The sequence below is a fragment of the Podarcis raffonei genome, chromosome 10 (assembly GCF_027172205.1).
Source record: "Podarcis raffonei isolate rPodRaf1 chromosome 10, rPodRaf1.pri, whole genome shotgun sequence".
Classification (NCBI taxonomy): domain Eukaryota; kingdom Metazoa; phylum Chordata; class Lepidosauria; order Squamata; family Lacertidae; genus Podarcis; species Podarcis raffonei.
Window position 1 is genome coordinate 59860936 of NC_070611.1, and position 26556 is coordinate 59887491.

The 26556-nt window shown below is 41.0% G+C and overlaps 1 protein-coding gene across 13 annotated transcripts in view; it reads right to left on the reverse strand.

The window, feature by feature from the left end:
• MICAL3 (microtubule associated monooxygenase, calponin and LIM domain containing 3) overlaps positions 1–26556 on the reverse strand; it is a 187220-nt gene that overhangs the window by 63685 nt on the left and 96979 nt on the right. For 7 of the 13 annotated variants that reach the window (XM_053405213.1, XM_053405214.1, XM_053405212.1 and 4 more), the window contains exons 17-25: positions 25934–26026; positions 21151–21249; positions 17894–17950; positions 15991–16104; positions 14630–14737; positions 10854–10961; positions 9932–10118; positions 8122–8210; positions 7220–7307 (exon numbers count right to left, since the gene is read on the reverse strand). In XM_053405213.1, coding sequence (XP_053261188.1) covers positions 7220–7307; positions 8122–8210; positions 9932–10118; positions 10854–10961; positions 14630–14737; positions 15991–16104; positions 17894–17950; positions 21151–21249; positions 25934–26026 — 943 coding nt within the window. The remainder of the gene's footprint in view (positions 1–7219; positions 7308–8121; positions 8211–9931; positions 10119–10853; positions 10962–14629; positions 14738–15990; positions 16105–17893; positions 17951–21150; positions 21250–25933; positions 26027–26556) is intronic. The other 6 variants (XM_053405218.1, XM_053405219.1, XM_053405220.1 and 3 more) reach the window with 3 other exon arrangements.

Sequence of the window (26556 nt, forward strand, 5' to 3'; positions counted from 1 at the left end):
GTGGAAGACAAGTTTGGCTCCCTTAGTGCAGTGCTTTACTTCTCTCAATAGCAGTGAATGGCTCTTACATACTTATTTAGAATTAAGGGGGTTCACTCAGGGAACACCGAGGAAGAGGTTAAATCTGCTCCACACCTTTGATGGAGTTCAGGGTTAGCCAACAGTGTCTTCCTGATATTGTTAAGACTCTAACCCCCAATAGCCCCAGCCAGCATGACCATTGGTCAAAAATACTGCGAGTCGTAGTGCAACAATATCTGGATTGTACCACGTTTGCTATCCTTGCTCCATTTATTTAGAATAAAGATTGTCCCTTTCTGTATAGTTACATACTAGGTTCTGTTTCTCAGTATGAGGGCTAGAGCATGAGCAGCTATCACTACCTTCTCCTGTAAGAAACTTGCTGAGCTTGTGAGGTAATAGGATGTTCATAAACATTCTGATTGTTTAGAAGAATGTTGTTAGCAACAATGAGAATATTAGCAGCAATGCACTTTAGCAGAAAAGAGAGAGATAGTTACCGTAGGAAAAAACCTCTCAATCTTGGGCCTTGATGACAGGAAAATACATGTGTTGTTGGCAGCAGGCAAGGGACCTAAAGACATGATATTGGGAAGCAGGGTGCAAGGAGTCGAAGAGAACAGGGACAGAGGCTGAATTTTATATATTGACTTGAAATCACTGGACAAATTTTTGGCTGCTGGTCAAAGTTCTCATTTTTCCTCTAAGAAGAACCAATGTATTACTTTAAGGCATCTTATTGCCTCGGGGCTCCATGCATACTATAGAACCATAAACTGGAAATGCAAGCTCTGAATTATGTTAAGCAAATCCTTGTCCTGCCAAATCTTACTCTAAAGTATATTTTTCTTAGCACTAGCCAACACTTAATTTCAATCTAATGGACCAACTCCAACTGCAGAAACTCCATCTCCAGGAAGTCTTCATCCCCCACCTCTTTAGGCTTGAATCAAAGGAGATAAACAATGGAGTAGAAAAGAAAAACTCAGAAACTTTTGAAACCTCAGAAAGATTGTTTGGAATTTATTCCCTTTTTAACGTGAAGAGGTAACATTTGCACAAAAACGTATTGTTTTCACAGCAACAAGAGTTCCAAAGTTACAGAATTTGAACACAAATGCACACTCTGCACCACCACAGTAAGGGCAAGAAAACAAAAATAAAAAAGGGTACAACATCTCAAGTTTGAGATGTGAGGCTTTTCAGAGCACATTTCCCATTCTTCCCTGAGCCACAGCTTAAATCTCAAAGCAGGGGATGTTTTTCCCCTCGGATTTTGCATTTCAAAATAGGGGGCATTTAAGCACACCCCAGTTTAATTGCTGGGAGGGGAAAAAACAAAACCCATTTCTTACGAGATTTAAGGTATTTTTCGCTGACACACAAGTAATATTGCATTCTGTTTAAGAAAATACTCAGAATAACTCACATCATCCCTCAAGAAAAGCATATATACACAAATAACAATACAAGTCACTATGATCTACAAGGTTTGAGAAGGGATGAAAGGACAAGAGAAAGGAATTTCATCTCTCCCAGGAAAAAAGTGTTCTCAACAGGATTTTATGGTGGATCCCCAACAATTGTATAAATTTTACATTTCATTTCTTCCCTGTAGCTATTCAAAAGTAATGTTCACTTTGAAAGCACATAACACTGCATTTTCCTATGTGCATCGTTTTCCCTTGATGTACCATGTCCAGACTCCTCATGTGCCCTGTGGTTGCACACATTCTTTCCTCCACATCAATCCCACCATAAAAACCTAGTAAGAACACTGAAGGGGAATGCAACGGGGTCTAGGAACAGTCTCTCAAGAAAGCTTCCAAGCTAAGCTCTGGAAGGCTATTTTTCACAGGGTAGGGACACTATCTTCAGCCATTCAACATGCATGCTTAACAGTTAACTTCCAGCTACACGGGACCTTTGATTTCATACTAAAAGTGATTCCATACATTATGGTAGTTCAGTGCAGGCCACAAGAAATGCAACCATACACTGGTATTCTGTACAGGAGATGACTAAACCGCTTCTGGCACAGCGGAACACTGTGTCAGAAGCCAGAGCGCATGGAAACACTGTTTACAGACTACACAATAGAGCCAATCTATTATTGTGCAATTAATGCTGATTAGGGCCTCTTGTGGAGCAGCCATCAAACTCCAGGTGGCTGCTTTAATATATAAAATAATCCTAACCTCTTTGAAGAGACAGACCTTGCTTGGGTCTCTCTGCACATAATGTGGCATAAATCCTGGAGTCCCACTGTTCTACCCAGCTTCAGGTCCACAGTAACATTTAGAAAAAGAACTGTATCCTTATTCCTACTTGTTCAGAATCCACTGCACACAGTTTTGATTGGCCTGCAGAGTTTTTAAAAAAATGGTTGCTATCTTGCTGCAGTGGACACAGTAAAAACCAAGCAACATTTCAAAAAACATTTCAAAAAAACTTCTCAAATGCTGCCTTCATTGTGCAAGGTTACCAAGACCGTCTCTAGACTTCCTAAAAAGTATTCTGTCACAGGTGGAAAATTGTATCACATCAGCCCAAATGTTTGCTAACCTACGATTAATTCTGTAAAGAACATGTTCTGTTAAAACAGAAATTGGTGCTGTTTGAGTAGTGGCAGAGTTCATGCCAAATTTGGGGCAAGTGAATTTTGCATTACCTATCAAGTGCATTTTTAAACCAGGGTGACAGCTAATAATAATTTAAGGAACTATATTAACTGAGATCAAGTTTAGCACAATTTATAGTTTGTAAAGCATATGCTGAATCAAAAAAATACTTATACACTAGTTATTATGTCAAAAAATAAAGAATTATATTCATTCAGATCACGGTTTGTTGAGACTAAAGGTAGTATGCTAATATTTTAAAATTTGTGTCCAGGAGACATTATATAATCTTATTAAATTACATATATACGGACATTCTTCACTGATTCTATACTGCAGGTATGTTGTTGTAACATTACCATTAGCACAATTTAACACAGAGCTTAACCATGCTTATACTGAATCATGGCCCACAGAAATATGTCTTAACTTCTCCCTGTGCAATTCCATGGCAATTCCTGCTTCTCATTGGTATACATTGGATGAACCAATGCAGTTTCAGGATTCAACAATAAGTTTGTTACAACCAACAATATAATTTCTGTTGTTTTTTTAAACAAAATTATTCAGTGCTCTATTGAGGAAAGGGACAAATTTACTGATACACCTTTTTATGTAGGAAAGAAGAGTCTGCCAAAATGGCATCAAAGGGGATAGAAGATGCAGCTCCTCTAATCACTGATAAAAGAAGAGCATAGAGCACCTCTAATCACTGATCAAAGATTACACCCTCTCTTCCTCTTCCCGTGTTTTAAAAACAAATACACAAGCAAATTCAGCTTGCATTCTGCAGATATGGGTGCATGCTACTAGAAACCCATCAAAAGCTCCTTCAAGTATATGAAAGAGCAACTGAAGTCCTACAACCCAACTTTCTGTCCATGTGAAATGCTGCAAATTCCATAGTGAAGTGCTGGCCTCCACTAAAAACAGCAACTATGTGTTCCAAGATTTGACTGTTAGTCTGAAAAAAGGTCATATTTAAGTCCTAGTATTTCATGATTACTTGCCACATTCCAGCCACCTCACTATAGTGCAATTAGCTTACTTCACTGGAATATACCGTTAAGGACAGATATACTCCACTGATAATACTATTTACTTCCCCTCTTTCAAAGGAGAATATTAGTACAAATTCTCTCAATTTCCTATATTTCTTTTCTTTTCTTTTTTTAATTAGAATGCTTTTGACTATGTGTGTAACATTCCAGTGACCTAGCTCATGGTGAATTACCTTAATTTCATTACCCCTAAAAGTTATTGAGTGAAAACCAACCGCCTTTATATAAAATTGTAAGGGCAAAATGCAAAGAGACTGTTCCAAGCCCACTGGACCCACAGGAGGATTAATACATTCAAAAATATTTTACAGACATTTACAACGAAGTGCAGAAAGAACAATACTTCCGTGTTAAAAAAAAAAGACATGTATAAAAAATGACACTCACTGTAAAACATTCCAAAATACAAGAGACATACAACTATTACAGAATACAACCATTGAAAAGCAAGGGATTTTTTCCCACCCCCACTCCTTTTATTGGCACCAGCAGCATTGTGTCACAAAGGCAAATGCAGAGAGTGCTTGACACAAAATCCCAGGAAGACAGTACAAGAAAAAGGCGTAATACAGAGTTTGCCAGAAGCATGCCAGAGTTCAGCACAAGAAAGCGCCTGTCACAGCTTTCACCACCCCTGCACCAGCAGAAAGGGTTGCACGTTTGGGAGACAGTGTGCAAGAAGTGTAACCGGATAGCAGCAAACATCAAAAGCTAACTCACTTAAAGCACTCACATGTGCCGCACACACTCCTGGGCAGACCAGGAGGTGGACATCAAGAGAAGATTTGGCCTACCCTAATGGCTAAATACTGAGCTTTGAGATCAGTTAACTTCCCCCTTTGTAACAGAATAGGGGGAGTCACAAAACACCTATAATGAAAGCCACACATGCCAGAGAGCAAAATTATCTCACAATAAAAAGTGCTTATTGTTTTCTGACCATTATTCTAATGCCTCAGTACAGAAGAGCTCTCTTCTCTACTATTCAAGTTAGCCAACAAGTAGGGAAGGGAGGCGACATAAAATTTCATAGTAACCAAGCAAATACTGATTGCAGATTTGTTTGAAACATGCAAATAGAGTAAGCACGGCTCCACTAGCATGCATTTACCTATTCCACGGGAACCAAGGGTCAGCTTGGAATGGGCTGCTGACCATGAACACAGGTCAATGGGAGGTGCAGATTTCTATTCGTTCCAAGACTGCACTTCTCTGCTTCCCCCACTACCATCCAATTACATTCTATTAAAATCACTTTTCCCCCTTTTCAAATCACCATCATTTTCCACATTATGAAATGCCAATCTCTGCATGAATTCCAGTGTCCGAAACATGCAGTTAATAGAATTATATCTCTACCTCAATGGCAATTCAGAGTTTGCATGAGGACAGACCAGCCTCGCAGAGGACTGCCAAAGTCTGAAACTTCTCTGATTAGGATACTTCAGCTGGAATTTAGGGACTGAAACGTTTTTATCAGCTCTGAACACATAAAATGCTGGCTTCTGATTATTTGAAATATTTTCCCCCAGCACTGTCTTTAACTATTATCATAGTTCATGGTGCTTATATAACACAAAGGCCAGAATTAATTATTCAATTCATTATTGCTGGATTCTACTTTGTAGAGATTACAATATCTATAGACACATAAATAGGTATATGTAAACAAAGACACATGAAAGAGTCCTGATCTTAAACTTTAAACATATAGAGATTCCTCCAGCAGCCTCCTATGAAAATACACATTAATTTCCCATATTCTTTGAGTGATTAGCAAACTTATACATTCAAGTTAATTTTGAACTCAGCAGAGAGCCAAAAATTGTCTGCTTTTTGCCCTGGCCAGCAGGGAACTAGAACTAAAAGTTAGATGGCTTGCAGGGAATGTAGGACAGGTTTCACTACAATATTAGGCCAAGAATAATTATTGCTAAACTGAAATTAACAAGGTAAAGAGCTGGTGAAATATGCTAGACCAAGTTGGCAACTCCAACTGCAATCAACTTCTGCAAGATTATCAGTCTCAAGACAACAGAGGCAGAAGCTCAACATAAGCAGTATTCAGAGTCTGAACTCTTAAAAGTTATCTGAACAACCACATCCAATCTCTGATCAAGCAATTTAATCAGTGCAAAATTCCAGAACTCTTTGTTTCCACAGCCAAATGACTCCTATCCAATAGTTACAAGAAGCTGTGTTTTCACATTTGAAAGACTTGCTTAATACAAAATGTTTTTCAGAGCTTACCTAAATCTTAAATCTCTTTCATTTTGCTTCTGGGTGGGAAATGTCACACAAATACAGAAACTGTACAATGCTATTGAGTGCACACAACTAAAAATAAATAAATGAAAAAACGTATCTTGAATGATCCTTCAATTGGATTTTTTCATACTATTTCGAAACGTTTAGCCAATGGAAGAGCAACGGTTTAGTTCCTACGCACGACTACGGCTATATAATTTAATTCTACATAAAAAAATAAAATCTAAACCTGTTTGGCTTGGAAGATTCCACAACTAGAATCCAGTCTGGCCTCTTATCAAGTGTGATTCAAATTTAATCACCAAAAGGTCAAAGTAAAAGTCCGTACAAACAAGAGTTTGTGGCACAAATTGAGTCTATCACTCACTCTCACACAGAGACAGGAATCAAGTTTAAGATTAACCAGAATGCCCTCAACAGCATACAGCTTGGTTTGTCAGCCCCAGTCCAGAACAGCAAAGCATATATTTTGGGAGAAATTTCCACAACCTGCCAACACCAAGATCACCCAGAGTTAAAGGCTGTGAAAGACAACAAGGAATGTATAGCAGGCATGGTTCAAAATGTATCAACAAGGTTTTGATGTTTTGCTATTCAGACACCATGTCAGTGGGAACTAGAAGATAGTTTTGCAGGTGAACACAGAAATCCAGTCAATGGACTTCTTCATACCATGCTAATGCCAAATTTAATTCGCTCAGCAATGTAGATTTTGCAGACTAAGGGTTGCATCCAGCTACGTTCTACTCAGAGTAGACCTGATGAAATTAATTAAGCTAAGTTAGTCGTGTCCATTAATTTCAATTGGTCTGTTCTGGGTATGACTAGCAATTTTTAATTTATTTGAACCTACCCAAGAAATCTTGAACTGGGTGTCTGTGTTTACCTGGACAGCATTCAGAACAGCAGCTTTGTCTTACAAACCATAATGTAACCCCACCACCACATAACCCCTAATTTCCTCCTGCACACGTTACACAGTGTTACAAAAGTTGTTATTACTGTATTAATATCCTAGTGCTGATAAAAACTCCCCCATTATCTGCACAAGAACCTCTGACTGGACATAGATAAAGGGGACTCCAAAAGCCATCAGCTGGCACATGAAAAAGGAGTCCAAAGGATTTTGAGCTACGTGTTGCCCAACTGAGGAAACTGTGTTTTGCAGGAGCTGGCTTGCCACCCTAACTCTGTCAAAGAGGTGGAGCGAGTACTGCATCACCCTGCCAAACAAGGAAGCAGAGCTACCTGGAGTCCTCTCTGACGAAGTTGAGATGGAGTTTGCACGTCCTGCACCGTCAGCCGCCATGTTGTCCTGCTGGGTCCCTTTGCTGTCCTGGGGGGGAAACAGGCAAGGAAGGATGCAGTTATTACATTTATGTAATTTAAAAGTGAGCAAATGCAAACAGACAAAAGGTGGTTTTATGGTTTTAGATCCAGGAGAAACAATAACCCTAGTTTATTCAGGCATATTCCAGATCTGGACACACATTCTCAGTATATCTTTGTTATTTATCTAACTGCTTCTTCAAGTAAAGCCATATGGAGGGCATGCCTGGGGTTAGCTGATTTTAACAAAAAATAATAGTATCACACGTATCGTTTTTCCATAGTATTGCCTTGAAGAACTACTTGCCATAAAACCAACTGCCAAAAAATTAACTGCATAAGTAAAATTATTTCATGTTACTTTGTAAATGTAATCGTTGTCCAGTAGATCAGCTATTACATATATTCTCAAGCCAGGATTTACTTTAATGCATATCCATGTTTTAATTCTTAAATTCCCACTCTTTGGGTATTTTTATTATCCAACACCATAAATTGGATTTTGGATAGACAGAAGTAAATATGAATGGCGACGTGCCTATTTGCACACCACTGGCACAGCTTTTCATCTTCTCTCTCCAGACATGCTGTTGTCTTGGTTTTGGTAAGCCAACAAATTTATAAAAACAACAACTGATAAAAAGTTTCCATTATGTGTTCTGTTTAAGAGTTTACAGCTAATAAAGGTAGGCAAGATCAATGCACATAGGATTCAGAAAGATTCTGCAACACTGCTCTCCCTTTTCCAAACAACCCAAAGCCACTTCCCAACATAAAATGGCAAAGCAGTCTCATCTGGGAAATGCAAGGAAACAGCCTACCTTTCCTGACAGAGGGCCCACTGCCGGTCTCTTCCTCTGTGCATAACCTGAAAGTCTGTAACAGTAGTGAGGCTTGCAGTAGAATTTTCCTGCAAACAGAGCAAGGGGAAAATGGTAATGAGAAAGACAAAAACTACAGTCTGGTAATGCTGTGCAATGCCACAGTTCCTCTGTATCTCCTCTGCCCTGTCACATACAAAATACATGGAGACAATTATGCCTCAAAGATTTCATTCACGTTAATTTCCTCCTTTCCTGAAAACAAATGGATTTTCCATAGGGTGCCTGATAGCCATTTACCCAGCACCCAACCAATAGCCAGAACATCCCAGGGGAACTTGCGTGGTATCGCACACAAAGCAGCACTGTATGAGGAACAAAGGCTGCATCACATGGAAATCTGGCAGAAGTGCTGTGGAAAAGGCAAGAATGAATGCAAAGAGGAAAGGGCTGGGCATTAACTCCAAACAGACCACTGCTTACCAAGAATTGACCAATCCAAACAGAAATCTATGTACTATGGTCACCCAGGTGATTTCTAACTACAAATATTCAAAAGTTATCATCTCACAGATGCAAATAGCCAGTGGTATGATGTTGCAAGAACTTCCAAAGTGTTGCTGAACCTTCTAAACAGTATTCAAGGAGAGCCCTGTTTACATGATGCTGCAGTTGTCTAGCCATGAGTGCAAATGCAAGAGTAATGGCTTCCATAACTCGGAGTTTTCCATAATCTCTGGCAGCACACAAAATCCTGAGCATGGAGAGGAGTTCAACTCCCAGTTCAAACAGCTTCAGACTGCAGTATTTACAATGTGCGTTTTAGTTTCTACAAATACCTCTTGCACAATAATAATTTTGGATGATGTATCTGAAGTGGGCCAAACAGTGATGTAATAATTTCCTGAGCATACTAAAGATATATGGAATCCTGAAGGTTATATCTAAGTCAAAGGGCTGAATCCAATAAAAGTCATGTTGTGATCTCAATGACTTCTGCTTGCACAATGGAACTCCCTCTCCTTCTTCTACTCCCTGAGTTCCCCCCCCCAAAAAAACCTCTGTCCCAGAAGCCTGTGGGAACCCCCAGAGAAGATTTGGGTATGGGGACACAAGTGGGGGGAAGGAGGAGGAGGAGGAAGGGAAGTTATGTTATGCAAGTAGAAGTCACCTGCACAACAATTTTGCTGAATGCAACCCATCAGTTGAAGCTCTTGCCCATCCCCTCCTAAGGCAAAAGGTTGAGGAGATTTCACCCCTCCCATATCCAAGAATCTCCTGATGAGTCTGGTGATTCTCCAGAGAGGAGGAGGCATGTTCTGCTCTCTACTTATTCTGCTCCAGCACCACATCAAAGAGTCAGTCAGTCAGTGTGTCGGAGAGAGAGAGAGAGAGAGACTGAGTGTTAGAGATCGTGTGTATAGATAAGGTTGCTGCTAAGAGCAGCTGCAGACACTCAGTGCAGTGCAGCATTCATTTATGCTTAGACCTATTTAGCTCTGTATATAGATGTGTATTATAGTTGTAGTTATAGAATAAAGAAGATATTCTACAGAGCTGCTCTCCGAGTCGTTTATATGCTCTGCTAGACTCTGCTATACTCTGCTGTGCGACGACTATCTTCTTGTGGAATTGAATCCGGTGCTCACAACTCTAAGCTGTGAGTCCACAGCACTTTGACCTGTTCCTGTGCAGAAGGTGGTCCCTGGAAGTGCTACCCAGCTCGCCTAGCCCAGTCGGGGCTGAGTGGATGAGTCCAGTTGGTGACACTGGCTCAAGGGTGATGCTGACAAAGGTAAACTTCACTTACCATCCACCAGGTCATAGGCATAAGAGGACAAGCGCAGGGTTGTAGCACAGTATTCGCATTTGAAGCAGCTGCGGTGGAAGAATTTGCCTTCAGCGCTCAGTCTTTCCATCACGTAGACACGCTTGTGGCAGAAGTAGCAGACATCACTGCCTCCCACATTCGGAGGGAATTCTTTTTTCAAGGAACCCTAAAGCAGCAAGAACAAGGAAAGGTCTAGACTGAGTCACAAGCTTACTTTTACTTCCACTGTCGTGCCATATGTATTCATTAGATTGTTTTGGAATCCTTCAATGGGAAACAGAGGACGTTTCAGCAAAAACACTAAGCAGGCACCTAGGGATAATTCCAAGGCCCCAACATGAGGAAGAAAAGGTCAGCCAAGGAACTCACTCCGTAAGGTGTAGCATCCAACCACCTGAAAATAAAGAGTCTGGCGGAATATGGAAGAACTGAAGGATCTAAAAATTCTTTAATTCTCTCAGCTTTAGCTTTCCCACACATCCTGCCTCTAAAATGGGTATAATGATGACATACCTCACAAAGTTGATTAGAGACACCAGGTGTACACAACTAACGAATTGTGAAAATGGTCACACTATTATGATAGTAATAATCCTCCTCCCACATTACCACTGAAGTTAAGCTCCAAACAACCACTGTCAAATGATATCTCCACACATTTACTCCAAAGACACCAAAGCTTTCAGCCACAGATCTTTTGAGTACTATCCATTTTCTTTACAGCAAGAATTCAAGAACCCACAAAGGGAAGTGGAGGAACAGGCAAGGAAGTGCTTACATCAGCTACCTTTAACTAAACACTGAGGGAAAACTAAAGGCTCCATATTACTGAGGATCTAAGGAAGAGCTGTCTAACTTCTAATCACAAATACTCATCACCTTCTGAACATCATTCTCTTACCAGTTCCTTCTTGTCTAGAAGGGTTTTGGGTTGGTCTTTCCTTTGAAGCTGATTGGCTATTTGCTCAGCCAATGAGCTCACGCCACCTGTATACATCTTTATATACTTCTACCAGATGAAGGTAATGAGGGTGGGGGGAGGTAAGATGGATGGGGAAAATGAGGGAAAAGAGAAACAGTATAAATTCAGGATGAAAACTACGAAAGAAAAAAATGGCAAAAAAGGTGCAGAAAGGGGTGAAACCATGCCAAGACAGTGGACAACACAAGCGTGTGTGGCACCAGCAAAACAAGTGATCTCAGAAACCATTGGTGTGGGCAGCACTAAATAAAATTATTAGCAGTTTGTAATCAGCCACTCTAAGACCCTGGTCAGAGACTTTCTTTTGCCAGATAGTCATTGGAGATGAAAGGTGTTTCTAACCCCATCTCCCACAAAGGTTTCCCATAACAGCTGCCATGTTCTTTCCAAACACCATGCTTATCTCTAGATTGGCAGCCTGAAGGGCCTGAAGTCAACAGGACTCTCAACTGATATGGTATTTCAAATTGCAGCTAATTGCCGATAGATCTACACATTTTGAAAGATCCATAACCCCCATGAATCTGTGTAAATTCTCATGACTGTGTTTAAAGGTAAAGGGACCCCTGACCATTAGGTCCAGTCGTGGCCGACTCTGGGGTTGCAGTGCTCATCTCGCTTTATTGGCTGAGGGAGCTGACGTACGGTTTCCAGGTCATGTGGCCAGCATGACTATGTCACTTCAGCGCACGGAAACGCCATTTACCTTCCCGCCGGAGCAGTACCTATTTATCTACTTGCACTCTGACGTGCTTTCGAACTGCTAGGTGGGCAGGAGAAGGGACCGAGCAACGGGAGCTCACCCCGTCGCGGGGATTCGAACCGCCGACCTTCTGATCGGCAAGTCCTAGGCTCTGTGGTTTAACCCACAGCACCACCCGCGTCCATGACTGCTTTTAGACCTAGGCAAAAACATTTCTCTTCAACCAGGCCTTCTGTTAAACAACCTATGGCCTTTTAAAGGTGGTGTGTGTTTGTTGTTTTTATTATGATTGTGTTATGCATTTTGTGTTTTTATGTTGTAAACTGTCCTGTGATCTTCGTATGATGTGTGATATATAAATTTAATTAAAAAATGAACAAGTCACTAAAAAAACCAATCTGAGCCATTGACTACCACATCTTATGACACCAGTGAATTCCATAAGTTTATTACATATTGTGTGAAAAAAATGCTTTATTTCATCTGTTACTGACAATTTCATTAAGTGAGTTCTAGTTTTGTGAGAGGGAAAAACATTCCCTCATTTTCCCCGCATCATGTATTATTGATGGCACAGGTGTTGGGGCAGTGCATTCCACATCTGTATTGGTATTCTACCAGCTTCTGAAGGCACACCTGTTTATACAGGCATTGCTTTCATCTCTTGACCCAAGTCTCCTGTTTTAATTGCTGTGGGGTTTTAATGCGATAGTTTTATTCCATATTTTAATCACATGTTTCTATTTTAACATTTTAATGGGATGGATTTATTGTGTATTTCAATTATGGTACGTTCTTTATTATTCTGTATTTCAACAAGGTTGTGCAACTGGTTTTAATGTTTTGTAAACCACTTAGAAGCCATGTAGATATTGAAAAGTATATAATAACCTTATAACCCTATATTGTGTCTCCCTTAGTAGTTCTTCTCTAAATTAAAAGACCCCAAACATACAAGCCTTGCCTGGAATGCCCTCCTAACTTCTTGACTGGTATTTTGGTGCCTCTTCTGCACCACTTATCCATCTCTACCATATTGGAATTTGTCTTTCCACAGCTGCTGCACCAAGTTTTGACTGAGCTCTCCACCGCAGCTCCAAGTTGTCATTCTTGGACAGTTTCAGCCAGTTTAGACTCAATCAGCATTGGAATGTTTTGTTCCAATATATATCACTTTACACTTATTAGCACATTTTTTGCCCCTTCACCTCATTTGGAGATGTTCTTTTGGAACTCTTCACAGTCTGCTCAGGTTTTCATCATGCTCTATAAATTGGTGCCATCTGCAAAGTTGGCTTTCACTGATCACTTCCAGATCATTTGTGGGCAAGTTACACAGTCTTATTGTCTCTAAGACAGCCTCTTCTATTTTTTTATTTTGTGTGTGGACTGTGTGCAAAACAAATCTCTTCAGCTACAGACTTCCTCATAGACTGTCCCAATACAGATCTTTGGGGGATTCCATGACCTATTTCCAACAATTGTGAGAATTTTTAGCCTATTTCTACCCTAGGTCTTGTTTATGTATGAGTAGAGGGGACAATATGGGAAACCAAATGAGAGGCAATGTGGTTGCTTTGTCAGAAACAGGTCTATTGTCATCCACAAGTTTTCTTTTGAAGGGAAGGCCTTGGTTGGTGAGTCCTTCTCTTCCCCACTCTACAAGCAGACAGAGGGGACTATCTGCTCTAAAGGATTGTGCTTCTTGCCCATGCTAAAGATTATTACATTTGCCTAACATCGATTTGAATCTAATCCACCTCTCCCATAAAAACCCTACAGAATTCTCAGAGCAAGACTACATTGTTTAAAATGAAATATTAGTTCTACAACAGACAGGTGTCCACATTCCCCATGCCCATCTTGAAGAATTAGACAACATTTAGTGACACAATGACCAATACAGTATAGCTCTTCCTATAGAACAATCAGAAATCCCTTAAACCTTAATCTAGATGAGGCAAGCAGCAAGCATTTCAGTATTCACTACGCTGTTCAAAAATCAAACCACAACTAATCTGTTATATTAGAAGACACACAAAGCAATATAGTGGTTTGAATCACATCCTCAAAGTGAAGCAGCAAACAAGCATTTATTCATCATGTAGATGTTCAATGGCCACAGAAAATCCAGTGCTAGAAACAGCTGTTAAGAGACAGACAACACAGTGAATCCCACTCTTGGCAACAATGAAGCCTTATTGGTGGATCCTTAGTAGTCAGAAATGGCCGTTTGACACAATGGTCCAGTTCCAACATCACCATGGTTTGGTGGTCAGTAGCAGTCTGCATTATTCCACTTCCCTTCCCCGCATAGCAAAAGATATACTGGGAAGCCATGGTTAAACTAGCAGGTCATAATTACTGCTAGCCTAATTTTGTTTTCATTTGAGTGACTCAAACCACAATTTGAACTTGGCTTTAATTGCCAACTTGAGAACGAATTATAGTGAGAAGTGATTATGGCAGCACCTGTTCAAAACATTATAATAAAACCAAGATATAGCTACTGAGGAAATGAAACTGAAGTGAAGAAGCCCAAGGAAGATGCAGGAGAAAGCAGAGGAAGAAGCATTTCAGCCCACAAAGGACTTCTGATGATCAAACTATGGCTTGGTGATTCGGACAACTGGGTGAGTGCATTCCAGGGTATGTCTTTATTTATCTGAAGGCAGAACAAGCCAGTTCTGGATGAGACATACAATATTCTTTGTGAAACGTTTGCTAGCCATTGCTCTCTCTCCTACCAGACAATCAGTAACTCTGAGGTGTAAAGGATAGGCACCATTTCCAAACTCACAAGCCTTGGAATAACCAGGATAGAGAGGAATCCCAAGCCTTTCTGCAGGCACACAGGCTAAGCTCAGCCACGCCCAAGGCAAAGAGAACTTATTAGCCTAGCTTTATCCAGTGCGGCATTCTCAAGTGGCAGGAGATGGAATAGGCCCAAGATGTGCAACCGGGTGCAGCCTCAAGCCCCACACCATGCTACCTGTCTGAGGGAGTCAGAAGAGGGAGAAGAAGGGCGACTGGAAGAGCGGAGGTTGCGGGAGAGCTCCCACTGCTCAACAACAGATCGACGAGATCGCTCAATCTCTGGCTACAAAATAAAGATGAGAAAGTCAGAAGACGGCATTTCAAAATAGGAGCTTTTGGGAAGGGGCGGGTGAGACAGGCAGCAGAGATCTTGTAGCTTGCAAGTGACGTAGGAAAACTGTGGGCATGCTCTACCACTTTTAAACTCCCCAGCCAAAGTTCAGAACATTGATATTTGGGGGAATGGTGGAACACCAAATCCATGTACTAATTTCAGCTGTGAATGACCTTCCTGATGCCTGTCTTTCAAGTTTTAGAAATGAATGGATTTATAAAGAACTGTGAGCTAGATGGTTCCTGAATAAAATACAAGGAATTCTATTCCAATCATGAAGCAATACCAAAAATTCCTAGTAAGAAGGTTGAAAGAAACAACTTTCTAAAATTTCTGCAAGGTAAAAGTGACTGCAAGACTGTTAAGCAAGACATATGTCAAAATGCATGTGCTTGCATTCAATAGTCTCTTTTTACCCCATCAATATTTTGTTTGGCAAAATGACTAAAAGCAATTGATATTAGACCTTCCAGAGTTTAACGAGATGAAATACATTATAACAGCCCACACAGGGTCAGAAAATAAATTCTGATCAGCAACTGATGATATATGATTGAATATTGGCACTGACATACATGTTTAAAAATTAGAGCACATATAGAAAGAATGTGTATATTGCTTAAAGAAATAAACAAGTTTTCAAAGCCCATTTGGTTTATATATAAAGGCTGTTCTGGGGTTAGTTAACTTCCTGGTTTCATTTGTTTTGGGTTACTCTTCAGCAAGCTAATTTTATAGAACCTTGCTTCTGAAACCTAGTTACGTACCGCAGACCCTCTTCTTCTCCAGACTGGCTAAGCAATGCTCCACCAACACTTCTTGAATCTAGCAGAGTCTTTCTATACAGATTCTACCCTACTCTATGGAAGTGCAAACTCTCAAAAGCCCCTTTAAGTTAGGAGCTCCCTCCCCACATATGCCACACATCTTTTATTAGTGCTAGATGCATCTATGCAAGATTAAGTGTTGATTCAGCAAGCAGGAATAGTAAGTTAACAGGAAAGACGGAATAATGAGTTTGGATCTTGTTGTTTTACCCTAGAGTGCTTGAAAGTGTTCTGCTACAATGTGATAGTGTACTCATCAGCCATTAAAACAGGACATCTGATGCCAGCCATGTTACAGCCCAAGCAACCTTTCATTTCCCATTCTACGGAACGGCAAGCAGACACAAAGTGCCAGACAGACAGGAAGGCAGTCACCTGATGCCTGGTTGCGGGCCTTTGCTCCAGGAGGGCAGCCAGCTGGCTTGCCCTCTGCTCAATGGTAAGCGTGCGCTCTGGCACACGGTCATCTGAAAAGAACTGGTGAGGTCTCTGCAGAATAATGAGTGAGGGAAAATGAACAAGAGAGCACAGGGGAAAAAATATTCATGGAAAGAGCATGGCAGTAGGAAAAGAAACAAAGCTGAAAATAAGGTCAGAGGCAGTTAATTAAATGCTTGTGCATTAAAAAAAAAGTGGGACAAGGGGTAAGGAGGGGAACAAGAGCTCAAAATCCTTTGGATGAAGGTTGCACACACACACACACACACCGCAGATGTGACATACATACAACACAAACCATTTACGGTAGCCGAATCCAAATTAGGTCTACTCTGGAAGTCACGGATTTAAATAGGTTTACTGCTCAGTAGGCATGCAGAGGTGCTGTGACCTTTGGAAGCTGTGGTTTATGAATCCTACAGCAGCAGGAAAAGGAGCCAAGATTGTGCCGCCAAAGCAGCATCATAGTTTAGTTGCTGTGAAATACAGGTGTGTCACAGGGATCTGGAGAAGGGCACTTGCTGTCTGTAGTGACGCACACTACTGAGAGGTAGGGAGTGAATAGAGGCAGGGAAGCCAGGCAGATGCAATATCGACACAGGGACAAAACCTCTGGGTTTTCCTTCCTCACTTCCCTCGCTCCAACTTTTTAACCTGGTTGTTTTGGAGACTAGATGCAATACCAAGCTAGTGGTGAAGAGAAGGGTCATGGAAGGGAAAGGGTCATGGCAAAGGCATAATTCTCTGAGGGGCTAGTGATGTTTAGCACAAAATTCTCAGTATCCTCAAAACTGTATTGTGTAGGGTTCCTTTTCAAAATTATTTTCTGTGATGAGCAGCTTTTAGAAATATATTGAGCAGGCAGACTGCAGCATCGATCCATGCCTTTATTATGTCAATTCATTCTCTTTCCTTGTATGTTCTACATTGGTCCAAGCTTATTCCAGTTAATTTAGTTTTGTATGCTTTTGTGGAGGGGTGCTTAAAAATGTCCCTTTCTCCCTACTGTCATGAAGATTTATTTGTGCATTCCATCAGGCTATGTGAACTGTTTCTATCCCAGCTATTATTATTATTATTATTATTATTATTATTATTACTCCACCCATCGGGCTGTCCAACCACTCTGGACAGTTTCCAGCCCACAAAAAACCACGATAAAACGCCAAACAACAAAAACTTCCCAATACAGGGCTGCCTTCAGATGTCTTCTAAAAGTTGTGTAGTTCTTTATCTCCTTGACATCGGATGGAAGGGTGTTCCACAGGAACTAACAATAGTTTTATTATTTACAAAAAGAACTAACAAAGAACTGGTTCCTGCATTGTCTTGTTTTCCTCTTTCTACCCCATCCCTTTTTCATTTTGTGTCATTCCTTTTAAAGTGTGAGCCTGAGGGCTAGGACTGTCTAGCTTTTTATTGATCTGTAAGCTGCTCTGGGAGCTTTTTTGGCTGAAGAACGAGGTAATAATGATTCGGATAGATGGATAGATATTTTCCGACACATCAGCAGGCCCTTTCTACTCCACTATAGTATCTCCTATTATAGAGAAAAATGGGGAATGCCAAATTCAAAGTGCTAATATGTGCCCAACAGAAAAAAACAAAACATACTGCATGATGCTCAAAGTGATCAAAAGCCTGTCAAGCAAGTAATTCTGCAAAGGCCACACAGACACAAAACCACTATTTTTACGAAGCATTTTCAGTAGAGCCTGGCTATTAGTATTATGCTGGCATATGAATAGCTCTCCAGCCTTCTCCTACCCACCCCCAGCTTGCACATTCTCCCAAGAGTGCACACACCCTCTTCATGCTGCTTTTGCTCATGCTATTTTACCCGCTGCTGTCTGGGACTCTGCTCTCCAGCTGGTTCTCCATGAGGTTCCCTGTTTGCCTGCAGGCAAAATAATGACCTTGACAAATCCCACATACACACTCACAGAAAGATAGCATCATTCAGTTAGGAGTCACCCTACAAGAGAAACATTAAAACCACAGTCCTGGAAAAGCCATAGGAGGTTTGCAAAGATCATGTGGCTGCTGTGAAGAAAGAGGTTTTGTGCAGAGCAGTTAAAAAGAATACTTTATACAAACTGTGTTAGTAAATGGTGACAACAGCAATAAATATCCACACAGTGATACACGTGGTGGTGGCAGAAGAAGGAAATGCTCCCAAGAAACCATAAATTGTTCCTTGGAAAATCCTAGTTTAGTTTTAAAAGTAATATGAGGAATAAACTTTAGAGAACTTTAGAGGCAAAGTGAGATATGTCCATTGAGCTTAAGTAATCACCAAGTCTGTTTTTAATTCAAAGGTTATTTTGAAGAGCCTGGGCTCCCCTCAACGTGAACAAGAAACAAGGCTCCCTGGCCTGCGAAATCCACAGTGGTATCCTACGATAAGACAGACTGTAATCCCTGCCCCAAGAATGCAGACATCTGGAGGCAGCTTTGATTATCCTCTATTCACACAGGTATAGTTTTATAAAAATGTAGCTCCCAGAAACTCACAAACCTGCTCATACTTCATAAGACAAAATAGGTGTGTGTGTGTGTGTCCTGCAACTTTCCAGTTTTGTGAGTCAATGCAACTATATATGAAATATAAAACACCTTAAAAACAAATAGTTTACAAGACTGAGTGGTAAGTTTCCCATTTAGAAGCTAACTCTTCTTGCAAATCAAGCAAGAGAAGCTGACCCAGTTTTTCCAACTGTAAGTAAATCATTTTCTACGTTGCGGACATCAGAATAAGTGTGCCTTTGTGACTAATACTATTTTGGCCCTGACATTATGGAGGGAACTCCTGGGGTAAAATATGTACCATGATTCACCTAACAAAACAACCCAGTTAGTGAATGTCCTGCACAAGGACTTCCCCTTGTGCAATGGGTTTCCCCTCCTCTCCACCCCCTGCTCCCCCTGAAATTGGCTAAGGAGTGGGGGCCAGGAGAACCCCAACAGTAGCACGCTGGGGAGGAGAAGAGAGAAGGAATTATTCTTCTCGGCAAGTTGCAATGCTTGCACTAACGGAACATTCAACATGGCGCGATACCAATAAAATATGTAATTGATGTTGAGATGAACTGTACGACTGCCCCGTATTGTATCAGTGTATTTTGCACTGTTATCTAATTTTATTATAAAAACTCAAATAAAACCATTTATTATAAATTGACTCAAGGCCCCCACATTTTTTACACAATCATGTAACTGGGGTGCCTGATTTGAACAAAGCATTCAACAATAAACTACTTTGGAGGAATGTTTTAGCAACGTCAGTGAGGGAGGGTGACCTGGAAATGGGGGAGGCTTCCCAAGGTCCCAAAGCCAGGTAACACAGCTGGGCCCAGGCATTCTAGACGACTGCCATGCTGATTAGTGGTACTATGGTCAGTTGGTGGAGGTAAGTAAGAGCAGCACAACACACTAGGAAAGTAAGGGAAACCGCAGCAGGCTAGAATTGGTAAAACCTGGAGGACTTTGGGGGGCTATGTTTTGGAATTCCTTGTCATTCTCATGAAGTGGGGAGCACCCTGGCCTCACCCAACTTCTAAGTAATGTAGGTACATCAATGGGTTTAAATTAAAGGTAAAGGGACCCCTGAAGTCAACAGGACTTTCAACTGATACGGTATTTCAAATTACAGCTAATTGCTGATAGATCTACACATTTTGAAAGATCCATAACCCCCATGAATCTGTGTAAATCCTCATGACTGCTTTTAAAGGTAAAGGGACCCCGGACCATTAGGTCCAGTTGTGGCCAACTCTGGGGTTGCAGCACTCATCTCGCTTTATTGGCCGAGGGAGCCGGCGTACAGCTTCCGGGTCATGTGGCCAGCATGACTAAGCCACTTCTGGCAAACCAGAGCAGCGCACGGAAACGCTGTTTACCTTCCTGCTGGAGCGGTACCTATTTATCTACCTGCACTTTGATGTGCTTTCAAACTGCTAGGTGGGCAGGAGCAGGGACCGAGCAACGGAAGCTCACCCCGTCGCGGGGATTTGAACCACCGACCTTCTGATCGGCAAGTCCTAGGCTCTGTGGTTTAACCCACAGCGCCACCCACGTCCCATTAATGGGTTTACATTCTAGCAAATCGCAGGATGTCTGCACGACCCCTTTATTTGACATAGTTAAACAAAGTCACCCTGGTGCTGTGGGAGAAGCGTTGCAGCAGTTCCCACATCACAGGCCAAATTTAAGAATCTGCTTCAAAGCTAACATTTCCAGTCTGGTGCCCTGAGGATGTTGTTGGACCCCCAACTTCCATCAACCCTACCCAACATGGCCAACGGTCTTGGGTAATGAGAGTTGTATTAGAACAGGCCAGAGAGGGCGGGTTTAGGCACATTATCTCTCTTATTTTCATTAGAGTGAAAGGAAGGTCCAGGATAAGCTCTGATCCTGAGATAGGACACCCCTTTCAGTGGTATTTAATGGGGGCAGGGGAGAGAAAATATCCTAAACCGCTAAATTGTCCTGAAATATCTTTTGTAAGCCGCCTTGGGAGTGAGTGGCTTTTCTCTGAAAGGTAACATGCAAGTACTTCAAATAAACAGATGGATAAAGGATGTGCCTGTAATCTCAGCAATGAATGGGAAGCCCACAGAAGCAATACATTATGCTTCTCTTCTCATTGCAATGCAAAACCAAGCTGAAGGCCACCTAGACTGCTCATTTTAGATCCAGAAACCAGTGTGTCACTCCTCTTACAGCATCCAGTATAACAACTGGGCGCTATCAACAGCAACCTTTACTAAGATCCCAGGTTTTTGTTTGGTACACCAACCTACTACACAACGTAACCATAACAACAGAATGTAAGAAGTTATATGTGTAAAGGTAAAAGGTAAAGGGACCCCTGACCATTAGGTCCAGTCATGACCGACTCTGGGGTTACCTTAAATCAAACAATGATAAAAGGAATTCTGGGTTTGCTTGTGTTACTGGTTTGGGGGAAGGGAAGATCAAGAGGTCTGCTGACACTATTCAGTTTTAGGAGAAAACTCAAAACAGAAAGGGTATGTGGTCTACTTGTGGAAGCAGGAAGAGAGGGAAAGGAGGACAGAGCATGCAGAATGAAATCACCTGCTGACTGGGGTACGATGGAGAGGAAGTGTAAATGGAGGAAGAAGAGAGCATGATCACTTTTTTGGGGCAGGTCCGAGAACGCTCCTTTTTCCTCATCTTTGTTTACAAACAAGGGAGAAAAAAGAGAATAATAATAATAATAATAATAATAATAGAACAAGAAGAAACATGGTCAATGATGATGGTTATTAGTTGTGGCAAGGCCACAGACTAAAGTTTCCCCAAACAGCAGATGAAATATTAAAATTCTCTCTGGATTATACCAGTTCAGGTTACCCGGGAGTGGAAGGGCTCTGAATGGTCCCTCAGCACACACAAAAACTAAGTACTACCAAGTAGCACAGCCTAACAGAAAGCTGGCATAGGAGCAGGGAATTTTTCATTCAACCATATGGCTGCCTATCTAAAGTTGTCCAGGAATAATTTTACCACTACCACTGTGTCTGTATGTGAGCAAGGCCTCAGAAATGCATCGTGCGGAGGATGTTGATCTTTCTCAGTTGACAACTAGGAACCAGCATTGTTGCGCATCAATGCAAGTGAGCTGCATTTCCTCATGAGGTGGACAATGTCATTTGAAGTCCCCGTGTCACTACAAGCATAGCTGGCCTCATTTATCTGAATGGCTCAACCAACAGGTGACATGAGGCATATATAAATGAAATTCAGGTAACAGGGATTCAAATATAAGTAGTTCTGTTTGGAATATCAAAGGCATCAAATTGGCCCATGTCTAAAAAGGGCATTTTTTATGCAGCTGCTGTTGAGCTACAGAATATCCTATTCCTTTCAAATGTAACACACACCAAAAGGTGCAGGGCATAAAATAAAGAAATTGTACCAAACTTTTATTTGCTGCAAATTAAATGCTGGAAGCTAAATGTTAACATAACAAAAATGTGCAAATCTTCGTTCATTCCTGGTGCTCATATTTATGTGTACTGGGGGTTGGGGGTTGGTACCCCCTTCTAGTCCAGCCAAAAGCCAAAGTGCAGTGATTTTTAAAATTGCACTTGACTGTGTATTTTGTTGTATAAAATGCCCTCCCGGGGTGGTGGTGCTCTATTTCAAAAAGCAGTATATAAACACCACCACCACTAATGTTCCTTATTTTGAAAATATTGGTCCACTTTGGATTTTTTGATTTTTTTGCTATGCAAATCCAAAAGCCCTTCTTAAAAGATGAATCTTAAGCACTTTTAACTCTGGTAAATCTAAAGCCTAAAGGGAAAGATTTGTGTATTGTTCCTGCAGGTCAAGAGCTGTCAACATCCATAAGGCACATTAGGAATGTTTTCCATCCCTGCTCAAATTGAGGGGAAAGCAGAAAGCTAATGCGGACCCTTAATAAAATCCAGGACGTCATTGACTGTCTCCCACCAATTTTAGCCAGATCATGTCCACCTCATATAGCCTTCTAAAAAAAAATTAGCTAAGAGAATAATGTTCGTTGTTTTTTCGTTAAGGTGGCAGTCACACCTGCTGGCCTTCCTATAATTAGAACATTGTATTCCATCTTCAAGTAGGATGCATTTCTGAGTTCAGAAAAGGCCCGTAGTAAATGATGCTCACATTAGTAAGTATAAAATGGAGGAAGATTCCACTTGACAGAAACAGGTTGGCTGGCATAGTTCTATTCCATCTCAATGGCTGGCTCTGGTCACTTCAACTCAAATGGATCTTTGGGTGTTATCATTACCAAAAAGAGTGTGTTTACTGCATATCCATATATCCTTCCAAGAAAAACCCGAGACAGATATATTCCTTGACAACAACACCTTGATCTTACCACCCTCTGACCCCAGACTTCAAACAAGCAACTTCCAGTTTCACAAGCTTCCTTTGTTTTACACACACACACACACACCCTCAAGTGATGTCACTATGCAAATGAATGATGAAGTTAAGAGAATGAGATGAAGTTCATTGGAATTAACAAAAAGACACAATTATTCCTATGGCACGTAATAGCATGGGTTTCCACGACCTCTAGCAGCACAGCAGATTCAGCTCTTTTTAATAAGACACCAATCAAGAAATCCTCAAAGAGTAACCATCAGAGGCAAGGATATTTTATAATCATGCACATAACTCCTGCAGGTAATTCAATCCCATTTCTTTAAGAGCTTAACAACTCGTAGCATGATCATGGATATCATGGATATTTTCTTGCAAAAAACGGTGGATGTGTTGACCTAAGTGTTGGTGGAGCAGTAAAAACAAAAAAACACATTGACTCAGGAATTATTTTAAGAGTCCCTTCCTTAATGCACATACCCATGACTTTCCAGAGCCACTTTGCATTGTGCAGGTACTTCTCATTGTGCTGTATACTTTCTCTGTAGCGCTAAAAGAAAAATTAGGCAACAGGAACTAGTACAGAGGCAGTGAACACACTTGACTGCATTTCTTAAATCAATGGGGGTAAACAGGACTCATGGATCAAGCTGGTTACCTGTATAAACAGTAGCAAACTGAGGGGCCAGTTCATCAGGTGCAAAAATCAGGGTCAGATGGAAAGCAAGAGAGAACAGGGTTTGCCGGCCACATCTTTCCCTACGACCCGGACCATGTTTTCATTCAAGTGTCTCCTAGAATTCTTAAATACCAGTTCTGCCATGTCTTCTCAAGAAAGAAAACATAGGATGCTACATCTGACATGCTGGAACCTTCTAGGCAAGAGAGACAGGTGCTTTCCATCTGAATTGTTGGATTTGATTCACCACATCTAAGTGTCTTAAACTGAAGTTTGGAAAAACCCGTCTATCTGCCTTCAAAAAAGCCTGAAGAATCTTAACAGAATGTACCCAAATTAACTGCACTTGGAAAATCAGGCAAGAGTGAAATGCCTCAAGAACATGCCCAGCCAAAGCAGGTTTGCCTATACCCTAAAATCTCTGGCAAGGCCAAAAGCACTCTCTCATCAAATACAATAGTAATAACCATGGGATTTATGTGGATAACAATATCCCAGTGAAGCTATGAAAATTTGAATCTAGGCTATGGCTATGAATTTAGGCCAAAAAGACAAGTCTGGAAAATACCAGTCTAGACAAACAGAAAGTAGAAAGTCACATGTGTATGGGTTATGTGGATGTAGGTTTGTGATCTTAGGTGTACCTACTTGGCAGTAAGAACAGTTCAGTTCAATACAACCAATTAAACATGCATGGGACTGTTGCAAGAGTCTTAGATTTTAATGACATGCTAAATAGAAAGTCATCCTGCCCTTTTGAAAAATCTATTTTCCAGCAAATAATTTCCGTGGTTCATGGTACTGAACCCAGCTCATGTTTCCTAGTTACTGGACAGCTTGAGCTGAATCTCTGCTACATTCAAAAGTATCTAACTGGCTTGGATGAAGTGCCCTCACCTCCACTGCCTTCAAAAGGCATGCACAACTTTAGCCAGAAAAGGGTGGAGGCCTGTGTCTTCTGGCCCAATGGTGGCCAGCCAAAGTAAAAGCATATTTGTGGACACTCCATGGAATGGAGTGCGATGAATAGCAGATGATGATGGATGAAAAGAAAATGGTCAGCAACATGAGCTTACTGGAGTTGCAGGCTGGTGACCTTAATTCATTTCTACCCCTTCTTCCATCTTATGTGTTAAGCACATTTGAAGGGAGGAAATAATATCAGAAGCTGTATCACTGTCAATCATCCCTTTTTCAGATCTCTTGAATATAGAAAGAGTATTTACAAAAAGCGTATTGACGCACAAGCTATTCCTGCATTTATTTTCTGAAATGATTTCTATTTGCTCATGCTAATGCATCATGGGATGAGAAAGCCCTGCCATCATTACATTACAAAGAATCTATATACAAAATATGTTTTAAATAATGCTAGTATAGCAACCACAAGCCAGAGCAGAAGGTGATAAAATCTGTTTCCTAAATTATCTATTCCAATCAGGCAAACTTGGGTTGGATTGGTGTGGTTTTTTTACTGACACTACCATTCAATTCCAATTTAAAAAGTAAAATAAAATCCCTCAGTTGAGAGGGATGGAGAATATTAGAGCTTTTAAAAATTAAATACAAAAACAGCTGTCAATATCTTGTCTGTTACAAGTGGAATAGTTATTTCAAAGAAAGCAATGCCTCTGAAGATGAAGACCAAAGTCCATGGCAAGAATGACAAAAGCCTTACCAGTTTCAATGAAAATGGATAGTTCAGGGTTCTATCATAGGCAGTAACAAATGTGATCAGTACACAATGACCTCAACCTGCTAATATGAGCCAGTGAGAAATCACAAGCAGAGGAGGTACAGTATAATAACAAGGAACATCTCTCTTCTCTATCTCTTACTTCAGACAAATGGCTGATTCTCCCATTCTGTTTTCCAATGTTTAGGATCTCCCCTTTGAGTGATCTTCATGGATACCAGAACAATGTTGTCGAAACACACTAACTGATTACTCAACCCGCTCTTGAACCCTCCAGAAATCAAATCTGGATTACACAAATTAACAGGTAAGCAAACATAGACTGAGTTTCCTAAGGCTCATTTACAAGAGTAAGCCCCTAGCTGGACAAGCAAGCACAACTTCTGCTCAAATATTCACCAATGGTCAGGAACAGGGAGACAGTGAAAAAATGACATAGCCCTTTAATGTGAGCCACACCTACTGTCAAATTACATACAGGATTTCCCTTTTAAAACAGTGCCAGTCCACAGGAATAACCTGGAAATTTGGTATGGAAAAGCAGCAGCCAATGGGGTGGTAGCTTACATGGATTGAGCATCACAGTCATTCATTCGGTTTCGTTTTACCTGTTTCCACTGAGGCATGGGGGCAAAGCGGCCCTGCTCTCGCTGTCGGTAGGCTGGCTGGGTGAGAGCACGGTCTTGATAAGGCTGGGCAGACTGTTGCATGCAGGTCATAGAATAAGCAGGATGGAGGCCACAGAGGGCATTAACACCAAACGCAAAACGAAACTCACAAAGAAACCCACAAGGGGATGAGGTAAATGTTGGGATAGGGTGGTCAGCAGACAGACATTTAGGAGAAGAAGAAAAAAAACAACGGAGTAAGGAAAAATTAGTTGGCAAATAAAATCGTATGAAAATGGAGAAAAGTAAAGAAAAAAGGAAGATGCGAACTTAAGATATAGAGGGCTGCATTTTATTTATTTTGGAATGGTTTATTTTAATAATGTTAGGTTGCAGCTGAAAGGGGTTTAAACTATTAGAGAACCAAAAATTCCTGGAATTCTTTCAAGAATTGAGAGTGAAGCAGCTGCACATTCATTCTCAAACCGGGATGGATAAGGCTCCAAAATCTTGCATCTTAACCGAGATAATTGGCTTCAGGAAGGATTCTCTACTGCTAGGCTTTTATGGGTTTTTCTACCCACCTTCCTGAAGAACCGAAATGGACACAATTTAAGGAGGGG